Source organism: Callospermophilus lateralis, chromosome 18 (assembly GCF_048772815.1).
Source record: "Callospermophilus lateralis isolate mCalLat2 chromosome 18, mCalLat2.hap1, whole genome shotgun sequence".
Classification (NCBI taxonomy): domain Eukaryota; kingdom Metazoa; phylum Chordata; class Mammalia; order Rodentia; family Sciuridae; genus Callospermophilus; species Callospermophilus lateralis.
In genome coordinates, this window is record NC_135322.1 from 8,420,270 (window position 1) to 8,431,243 (window position 10,974).

Below are 10,974 nucleotides of genomic sequence, written 5' to 3' on the forward strand. Positions count from 1 at the left end.
GGCCTAATTTTACTCAGCAAGCCAAAGTGCTGAAGATAGAACACAGATCTCCCTATGAAAACCCCATAATTCATAATTAAAACGCCGAGTAATTTATAATCAGATCACATACAATTCACATCCCAGGAGAAAAAGAATCTTTTAAAGAGGATCCCACGTCCCCCTCCCCCAGTCAATCTGTAAGTTATTTCCAATGAGAAAGATTGAGCTCCAGCCTCCTCTTCCGGTGAATCTCACCAGGGTCAGCAGTATTTCCAGGCCTGGTCCTTGTTGTAATTCTTGGTCAGCGAGCACCATTTTCTCCCAAAGTCATCGCCATCATCGGTGCACTCCCAGTAGATCAAACGCTCGTACCAGAAGGGAAACACGCAGGGCGCGAAGTCTGTGGAGAGAGGGGTGTCGGAGGAGGAAACACACACTCACACACACACACACACCATCCTACACTCACACACACACACTCACTTCCACTCTGCCCCATTGCACCAACTGCATAGGAGGAAAGACCTGGGGGGTTGCACCCCACACTGTTTTTTGAGGTTCCAGCTTCTTTCCGCGAGTGCATGGTTGGAGGGCTCCTGATTCGTCTCTAGTGCCACGAGATTTTCACGCTGTCAGGAACTGTGCTCCCTTTATTTTCACAGCTGAATGGGGTCTGGGCTCTGTTCCAGAACATTCCCGGGCCCTCCCTGAAGCCCTGACATGGGTGGAGGCGCCCGCTCACCTGTCTCGGAGCAGTACTTCCAGTGGCCCTCGAAGGTCTTGTTCAGGGAGCACCACTTGTGCCTCATACCGTACTTGATGCAGTCGTAGAATAGTTTATTTTTATACCAAAATGGAAAGACACATTCGCCATCTAGAGAAAACAAAGTGCCTCATCTCTCTGGGAGCGTTAATGGGGGTTAGGAAGTGAAGCGACATCCTCCTGGGGTCAGGGCCAGGCCGCAGCTCTGCAGAAGGTGATTGGGCCATGCAATAGTGAGACTCATAGAATAACTTCATTATTCCCCAGAGGATGCACAGTCTTAAACACAGCCTTTTTTTTTTTTTGGTACCAGGGATTGAACCCAGGGGCACTTAACCACTAAGCCACATCCCCAACTCTTTTTATATTTTTAATTTAGAGACAGGGTCTCACTGAGTTGCTTACAGCCTCAATAAATTGCTGAGGCTACAGTTGAACTTGCACCTCTTGCCTCAGCCTCCTGCCTCAGCCTCCCGGGTCACTGGGATTACATGCATGCCCAGGGCACCCGGCTGTAAACTCAGTCTTGGTTAGCATTGGCTGTAGACCCCGAAGCCTGCCCTAAGCTAGAAACATAAATGCAGGCATTTACCTACCAAGCAGGTCCCCACACACCGGGTGTCCTTTTTCTTCAACTTCTTCTGTTCCTTCCCTGCCACAGCCCTGGGATCCACACATGTGGACAAACCAGGCCCATGTCCAAAATTTTCAGGAAAACAAAAATTGTGTCTGTACTGCACATGCACAGACTTTCCTTGTCATTATTCCTTGAAAACATAGTGTAACAACGATATAACATGGCATTTGGTATTTTAAATATTCTGGAGATGATTTAACTCATATGGGAAGACTGCAAAAGCTTTATGGTTATATGTAAATACTGCACCATTTTATGTAAGGGCTTTGAGCATTTTCGGATTCTGGCATCTGTGGGAATGCTGAAACAACCCCCACCCCCACCCCCGGACACTGAAGGAGGTAAATAATTGATGGGGAGGGGAGGAGGGGAGAGGAGATATTTGGAACTGAAATTGACCAAACTATGCTATGTGCATGTATGAATATATCACGAATCCCACTTTTTCATATAATTATAATGCACTAATAAAAACTGCATTACCTATAAACCCACACAGCACGTGTGTGTGTGTGTGTGTGTGTGTGTGTGTGTAAAACCATATAACACATATATACAATGCAATACACAGAGATGGATTTTTACTATCCTTACACCCATAACTTAAGTTTCCAACAACACATTGTAGGAATCTGTTTTTCTCTGCACCCTTCAGTAGCATGATTAACTTCTTCTTTTATTGGTGCACTACAGTCATACATAATATCGGGGTTCATTTTGCCATAGTCATCCAAGCACGGAGAGTCATTTGCTCCATTTTGGTCCCCAGTACTTCCCCTCCCTCCCTCCCCTCTGCCCTCCCCTCTACTTGACTGGTCTCCTTCTACTTATTTATAGTTCTTTAAAATTCGTTTTGCATGGATGTGCAAAAGTGGACTTCACTGTGGTCTCTTCATGCCTGGACACAGGGCAGTTTGGTTAGATTCATGTGTATAACTCTAACTCATCCTCTCTGCTGCTTCCTGCTCTGTGATGAGGAGGTTTTCACCACAATGCACTCAGTATTCCCCAGGAGCAGACTCTCTCTCCACCGTAAATACTGCAGGAAACATTCTACATACCTAAATCCCTAGGCACGGAAGCCTTTCCCCCTGTATAATAAAAGGCCACACAGCAAGGCCATTAGAAGAGCATCTCTGAAGTCCAACAGGGACGGGTGTGGTTTCCTCCAGGGACAATAGCGTCTCCTCTTTCCCACCCACGTGCTCTTTCTCGGGCCTTTCAGCAGTGTGCAGAGGGAAGGCACCTCAGCAATGTCTGTCTGTGCGACACATGAGCTGTCTCTCCTTAAAAGCCATCCCAGTCCTTGGGTCATACCTATGTTTTCCTACAAAAAAGATTTTGTTTCTTTTACATTTGAAGTTTGATTAATGAAGAATTTAGTTTTGTATAGGATTCAAAAGGTGAATGCAACTTTTTTTTTTTTTCTCCAAGCAGATATTTAATCACCACAGATGGAGGATGAAATAAACCTTCTGTAGGTTTAAATCTTAACACATCCTGGGATGCAGGCCACAAGTTATGGGAGGGGGGTAGAACAGCGTGGTGGGGAAATAGGTGCTTTCTGGAGCCAGTAAGCATCACAGAACACCACTGCCCACGACGGATGCCATTATTTGACTCCTTGCAGGCGGGAGCTATGCTTTTTATATTGCAGTATTCACATTATGCTCAATACCCAGTGGGAAAAAATGTTTCTCTACGCCAGTGTTATTTCTGCTCATAGTATTCTCATTATTGGATTTCTTTCTATATAAATTTTAAAATCTGATATTTTCTATCAGGCAGAAATGAAAGAGAATAAACATTTAGTGCTGGCCCAAGTTCAGGGTGACATCTATTTATCTGTTAACAAAGTATTAATATGACATTTTATAAAAGGAGAGGAACAGACTTTTTCCCCAGAAGAACATCATGAATTCCCCCAATTTTTGAAAAATGAAAAGAAAAAAATTCTGATAATGAAAGTTTTCTTATTGACTTACCCTCTACTTCTGGAAATTGAATTGTAGAATCTGAGAAATAAAATTTAAAGTGAAATTTATTTTACTTTTTATAGACTTTAAAGAGGCTGTCATATACAATGGAATCAAATAAAAATGCTCATTTGAGGTGATGTTATTACTGGATTACGTCTTCCGTACAAGAATATGACATAATTTTCTATTTCTTAGAACTAGTTTTATGTGTTTTGATGACTTTATCATTTGCTTTATATGAATCCTAATCCTTTCATGACTTAATTCTAAAATATTTTCATTATTGATATAAAATAGATTTTCTACTTTTTTCATTAATATTTGGTTCTTATCAGTATAGAGAAAAACTATTGATTGTTGCATGTTTATTTATAACCAGCCATAGAGCCAGAATCTCTTAATAAAACTAATAAATTCTCTTAATAATTCTCCTAATAATTTTCTTAATGAAACTAGTGTTTCTAGGGTTTTCAAAGTATGTGATTATAAAATAATTTTGCCTATTATTTTATGCAGGCTTATGGATTATTTCTTTCTTAACTATCACATATATTATAGCCCCACCCCAATAATAATAACGAGTATTGACAATAGATAGCCCTGTGCTTTCCTGGTTCAGAATGCTTATTCGCATGGCTAATGTTAGCTCAAAAATAGGGATCAACTTAAAAAATCTATCACTTAGATAATTTTAAGTAAATGAGCTTTATGATGTTCTGGCCTCAACAAAGTTGAACACATAAGCAGTAGATATGGAAACATGTGTACCTTATTTTTCAGTGAGAAAGGGCTGTCTCTATTTCATGATGTCCCATAAAACTCAATTTTTACAAAAAAGAAAATCACATTTTGAAGTTGTATGTAATGAACTATTTACTCACTCAAAAGTATTGGTAATAAAATTATGATTTCTTTCTTCTTTTTCCTCAAATATTTTTAAAATGAAACATACTTTAACTTACGTATAAGGAAATGAAAATTAGTTTTCTTGAAAAATATGATTTCTTTCCAGGAAAATAAATATTCCATGACTTCCCATTTTATTGCAAAATTTAAAAAGAAACTTTAAAACTATGATCAACTTACCTTCAGGTGGTGGAGAGTCATCTGAAAGACACAATTTTGGAAAAAAAAAATTAGCTATTTTACTAAAGCTATCATTTAAAATGAAAGAAACAGAATTTTTTCACCAATATTCAGTCCAGAAAGAAAAAAAAAAGATAATACTTTTGAAGGTGTTCACCAAAATTCAAGAGTGCTTATTTTTAGTGGTATGATTGTAGGGGTTTCTTATTTTCCTTTTCCTAGAATTATATTTTACAAATATGAATGAATTGACTCGGATTAAGTCTCTTAAAAACTCAGATTCAATAGATGTGGAACAGAGCCTAATTTACATCCCACCCACCTGAGGCAGGTGGATGCAGAGATGCGTTGGATGAAGCACCGAGATTTGTAGACCTTCATTGGATTCTAATTGTCATGGGGTTCACAGGAGCTTTTTGAGGTGTCGGCGGTGATCGAATTCATGCTCTTTAAACGCGGCCTGGCTGTTGTGGAGGTAGGACTGGGATGGGGTGGGGTGGACCCTAGGAGCCCAGAGGTGGACGCAGGGAGGGGTCCAGGGGAGTTGTAGATCTCCGTCCTGAACATCTGCTGGAGTGGCCAGCTCCTTCAGGAACAGGGGAGTCTAGGGCAGGAAGAGGAAATCTGCGACCGGGGATGGTCCAGCGGGTGGCGCCAGGACGCAGGGTCCCCTAGAGAAACGCCACCTACTTCGCGGGCTGTCTTCCCCGGCTGTGCCTCCGCGGCCTCTGCGTTCTGTTCTTGTAAGGACACTGGTCACTGGGTTGGGGACAACCCTTATCCATCGTGACTCCGTTCTAACTAACAACATCTGCAAAGACTCTGATTCTAAACACGGTCACATTCGCAGGTTTGGACAGAGGTGACTTTGGGTGGAGGGGGACACCACTCCATCCCGGGCCTCCTGGAGATGAGGATTCGGGTCACGGGTACAATAGGGTGCGCAGTACTGCCGCAGTGGGGCTCTGGAGTGTCCCACAGAGGCCCCTGTATTAAAAGCTTGGTCCCCAGCTTGGTGCCATTGGGAGGCCCAGTAAGAGGTCATGGGGCTTGTGTCCCCCAGGGGACAGTGGAACTCCAGCCCCTGCCTTTTTCTCTTTCTCACTTTCTGGCCATGAGGTGAGTGGCTGAGTTCCACCCTGGGTTCTCATCCGGCCCAAAGGAAGGGGCCACAGCACATGGACTGAAGCTCCCTGTGAGCCCCAAGGAACCTTTTCTCATTATAAGCGGATTTCCTCAGGGATTTGCTATCATAATGGAAAGCTGACCAACACAACCCGCTGCTCCCAAGAGACCCGCACCACCTAACCCGAGGCCCATCACAACCACCAGCCCAAATAATGTGTTCCTGTTTATAGATGCTCCCTTCAGCCAACTTCAAGCACAAGCTGTAGAAGCTGCAGATGACCTTATCTCACACCCCAGGACAACAATTTTCAAGGGTTCATTCTCAAGCTGAGGCTCAAAAGTGGGAGGCAACCAGAAATACTCCACCCAACTCTCCAAAGTCACCAGGGTCAGGACTGGTGACTGCTTAAGGCAAGGGTGGATTCCCCAGGAAGGTAAATAGCACAAGGACTTTTCAAAAACACAAACGTTGTAATTTTTTTTTTAAAGGAAAACAACAAAGACTCGGAACTAATCATAATAGCCAAGTGTCCCCATGCCCTCACGTGCCCTCACGGCGTGGTAATGTAAACGATGCAGCCATGTTGAAAAATAGTTTGAAGGCTCCTCAAAAATTAAAACTAGGCCATTGAATGGTGCAGAAATCCCACACTGGAAATATATCCCAAGGAATAGAAGGTAGGACCTTAACAAGGTATCTGCACTCCCACGTGGTGGTACTCACAATAGTCTAGATATCGAATAAACCTGGGTTTCATCAATGGATGAAAGATTTTTTTTCAAATGTGGCATATATGTAAAAGGGGATTTTAGAATAGGAATAGGAAGTCCTGCCATTTAGCTGTCAAATTCAGGAGGACATTATGCCAAGTGCAAGAGGCCAGCCACAGAAGGCAAGTACTGCATGATGTCCTGTATATAAGAAATCTGAAGTAGACAGACTCACTCTGTGAAGATTAACCACAGGTTGAGCGTGCCTAGTCTGAAAATCCAAGATCTGAAATAATCCAAAATTCAAAACTTTTGAATATCTACATGATGCTGGAAATGGAAAATCCCACACCATTCAACTTTTGTGTGTGTGTGTGCAAAATCATTAAAAATGCGGAGGAAAATAACCTTTAGGCTATTGGGTAAAGTGTATATGAAACATAAGTGAAATTCATGTTTGCACTTGGTTCCCACCCCAAAAATATCTCAATATGCATATTCAAATATTCCAAAATATAAAAAGTGAAACATCCCACACCCCAAGCATTCTGGGTAAGGGATTTCAACCTGTACTAAATCTCAATACATATCCTGCCTTTTAAATAGTAACTGTCACACAGTAATAGCGATAATAGCAACATACTAGTGGCAGAAACTAACTTCCCAGTAGCTCTGGAAGGCAGCAAGAGCCATTGTCCTCCTACATCAGAAGTGGGAACTAGGAGCCCTTGCCCGAGGTCACAGGAGGAGCTCAGTTGGAACCAAGAGAGGCCAGAGGGGAAGCAGCCTCCTAAGAACTGGTCTGGAGCCAACAAGCAGGGTGGAATCCAGGTAAGAGAAGCCCTCAGCTCTGGTCAGATGGGGACACAGGACAGCTCTGAGCTATCATCCATCTTCATCTCCATAAAATAATACAGGCTCTTGTAATGTAAGGCTCACTTTTTAGCACAAACCTTTGCAGAAAGTAAATGATTGGCGGGCGAGCGGTCCTACTGCACAGGAACCTGAAATCATGACAATCCCAGAATTCGGGGTGCATAGAGCAGGTCGGGGTCTGCCCAGTGGGTCCCTTGCAGAGACCCCATTCTTGTAGTCCCTCAGACAACCTAACTCTTTGGAACAGTAGAGAAATTACATTTTAAACACAGCAGATATTCATCTCTGGAACAAGATCACTCAACCGAGCCCTCTCTGAGAGCTTGCCAGTTCAATCACTTCTCTTCTCTGGGCCAGGAATGTAGATGATTTTGCCCCTAGCCTACAGGGACTCTTTCCTCTGTCTTCCTGCTAGCCGCGGCAATGGAGTGAAAATATTCATGACTTTTAATCTCTTGTGCACCTAGCAGATCCCAAACCTACCAAGTTATTGCTGGTAAGGTGCTAGAATACAGTGCTTCTCATGGTCTGTAGTCTCCAAAATCAGAATGCCCCTTACTCCAGGTAGCATCTACTTATCTCAGGAGGATTGCTGTGGGGACATGGTCATTATGTCCTGCACTGACTACAACCAGCAACAAAACTTGCAGTGCGCACTTCAGTGGCTCAAAAGACAACATGCCTAAGCCAGGCATGGTGGAGCACTTGAAACCCCAGCAGTTCGGGAGGCTGAGGGCAAGAGGATTTCAAGTTCAAAGCCAGTCTCAGCAACTTAGTGAGACCCTAAGCAACTTAGCAAGACCCCTACTCAAAATATAAAATGAAAAGGACCAAGGATGTAATTCAGTGGAAAAGTGCCTCTGGTTCCAATACCCTGTGCAAAAAAAAAAAAAAAAATGTTATAATAATAAAAAGTCAACAAGGCTCTAGTAACATGAGGAAGCAGATGGCCATGAGAGACCAGAGGAAGGCTTTGGACAAGCAGCAGTCCTGCAGGTCAAAAGCAGAGGGGCTCTGCCATCATCTACAATACAGGCCAAGGCGCCCAAGACCAATGGGCTTTTATTCGCTTACACATTGTTTTGAGAAATGCTTTACCACTAGGGGTCTGGACAGCACCGAGATGAGATTTGGGGGAAAAATAAGACATCCACAATTCAGGAGGACAGACAGTGGAAGTGGAGAAGTTTTAGGAACCCCTGAACCAGCTTTTATCACTTACACATTCTCTTTCTTACGCAGGTATGAAAGGGATTTCTGACTTAAAAAAGATGAAACCTCTGGCCAAGTCAAAAAGTGTTAATTTTCAATTGGTGTAAAGTAGAAACTCCAGCTGCTGGGCGTGCAATAACCACGTCAGGTTGAGAGCATCTTTTCAATCTCTCTCTCCCTTTTTCCCTCCCTCCCTCCCTCCCTCCCTCCCTATTTTTCTTCCCTTTTCTTATTTTGTTTTTTAAAACATTTATGAGCACTGTTTCACTTATTTTAAATGCAAAGATGACCTAAAGAATGCTTAAAAAAAATACATATAATATTCTTGATTTGGCCATTCCATAAAAAAAAAAAAAAAAAAGTTTCCACAAATAAGCTTCATCCTAATCAAATGGTAAGAGGCAAACCCCAAGTTAATTCCCTTGTCCCGGTTATCCCCTTAGATTTATGAAAAGCAACATGACTTTGGTAAAGCAATAAAAAAGACTTCACAAAAATTGTTTTCCTTTCACCTCCACATGAGGCCTTTGGAATCTATCAGGGTGAAGGGGGACACAATTTATCAAGTTACTCAACTGCTGCCAACAGATGTTTCCCTTGGCATTTCCATTTTTTATTTGTTGAACATTCCTATTTTAGAGTCTACTGGTGGATCATGTTTCCTAGGTAAAAATGCCTGAAAGACAGACAAAGCTCCTGTCTCGGGGTGACTCGTACTCTCCAGGCATCTCCCATTTGGTCACGTGGCGCAGCACGTGTGCAAGACTCGTTTGGGAAGGTCCACCCTAGCGCTGTCGGGGCTTCTCACCTTCATAGGGAACACCGTCCAGGGGGTGAGGCGGGCAGACACACAGCAGCACCAGCAGGAGCCCCAGGCGCTGGGCCATGTTCCTCCTCTAAGGAATGATGGGCACCAGCTCACCGCCGAGTTTTATAGCCCTGAGAACCAGCACGACCACTGTGTGCACTTTGTCCCCTCCTCTTCTTCCCAGTCTCCTCCTTGTCCCCGCCCCCGCCTACTTCCAACGCCCCTCCTAGTCCTCAAGCCCCTCCTCCCTCCCCTGGGGCTCCCTCGTCCATTTCTTCCTCCTCCTCCTTCCCTCATCCATCCTATCCCTTACCTCTGACTCCATCTCCCTCTTCTCCACCGTCTCTTCCTCTTCCTACTTCTCTCCCCTCCACTGTCTTCCCTCCTCCTCTTCCACCTCTCCTCCTCCTCCCTTCTCCTTTTCTTCCTCTTTCCTCTTTTTCTGCCCTGAAACTTAACCATCAGCCAGAAAAGTAAGAAATACATAAAAAGAAATACTCACGGGCGTTCAGTAGAGACAAGCCAGAGCCACGGTCCTGAGACTCCAGTGGTTCCCCCGCAGCTAGTCATCAGGGGCCTTGGTAAGGTCCCAGGGGTCCTATTGGGGATCCAGGGTAACGTGGCAAATCCTGAAAGAAACCAAGAAGGGGACCTATGGAATTCTCTTAAAAATTCCCAGATGGTAGAATATTCTTTTAAAATTAGGACTAATTGGATAGTTCAGAGACCTAGTTTCAGGTCTCTCAGTCTTGCCTTCGCAATAGAAAATTCTAGGACTTTTAGTGTTTCATTAATCAGCTGAAACCTCTCCAGTCCTCGCCTCTGTTCATTAATATTCTTGCCCCTGACCCCCACCCCCGGGAGACTCCATCAATATATGCATGACTGAATTTTATGTCCTCACGGACATGCACAAGTTCATCTGGGGCATTGTTAATTAACCTCAGGGTGATCTCATCCAAACGGCCTTCTGGTAATAGCCACTTGGAGAGCACCCTCCTCAGGAAGCCACTGTCTTGTCCTACAGACAGGCTGGGGCCAAAGCCATTTGACCAATCCCCACATACTCTGGAGATCTTGGAGCAGAACCTTAAAGAGGATTTGTGAAGAGAGAGTGAGAGATTGATCTAGGGCCAAGAAGGACTCTCTTGAAGGTACAGAAACATGGGAGGGTGTGAAAAGTGGGCTCTGGGGGTCTCCACAATGGGGAAGGAAGGTCCACTAAAATGAAACTTGAGCCACGCATATAGTTTTAAGTTTTATAGTAGTCATATCTTTAAAAAGCAAGGAGGAACAAGTGCAATTTATTTTAATATATTTTGTGGAATCCATGATATCTTAACTATTACCATCTTAGCACGTAGGATATCTTAACTATTACCATCTTAGCACCTTCACCTTCAGAATCAACTTACAACACAGGACAATTTGGAGCCCACATTTTAAGAGCTCAAGAGCCACATGTATTTAGTGGCCACCATATTGGATCTGGGAGAGAAAACCTAGAGAAAGTGGAAAGGGGGGCCTTAGGGAAGATTCCTTTATTTAGTTAAGAAACTTGAGGAGTGAGTTAGGGCAGATTATATGAATGATGTAAGGCCAATGGAGCCTTCCTGTGTCCTGAATTTGGGCAAAGAGAAGAAAAGGGAACTGGAGTGGATGAACTGCCTATTGAGTTCTCCACCCTTTATCAGCCTCAGATGAGCAGGAACTTCACCTTCTCGGTTAACTGGGAGTATCACATACCGGGTGCACAACCAGTGTTTATCTAAGGAGTCGATGAGTATTTCCA

General features: G+C 43.6%; 1 protein-coding gene across 1 annotated transcript; it reads right to left on the reverse strand.

The window, feature by feature from the left end:
* Positions 1 to 214: 214 nt before the first annotated feature.
* LOC143384396 (binder of sperm protein homolog 1-like) lies at positions 215 to 9,327 on the reverse strand. Its single transcript, XM_076839454.1, has 5 exons — positions 9,183 to 9,327; positions 4,448 to 4,468; positions 3,368 to 3,397; positions 725 to 856; positions 215 to 382 (listed from the first exon to the last, which is right to left on the reverse strand). The coding sequence occupies exons 1-5, from the start codon at positions 9,259 to 9,261 to the stop codon at positions 243 to 245; spliced, it is 402 nt and encodes a 133-aa protein (XP_076695569.1). The 5' UTR covers positions 9,262 to 9,327; the 3' UTR covers positions 215 to 242.
* Between the last annotated feature and the right edge of the window lie 1,647 nt (positions 9,328 to 10,974).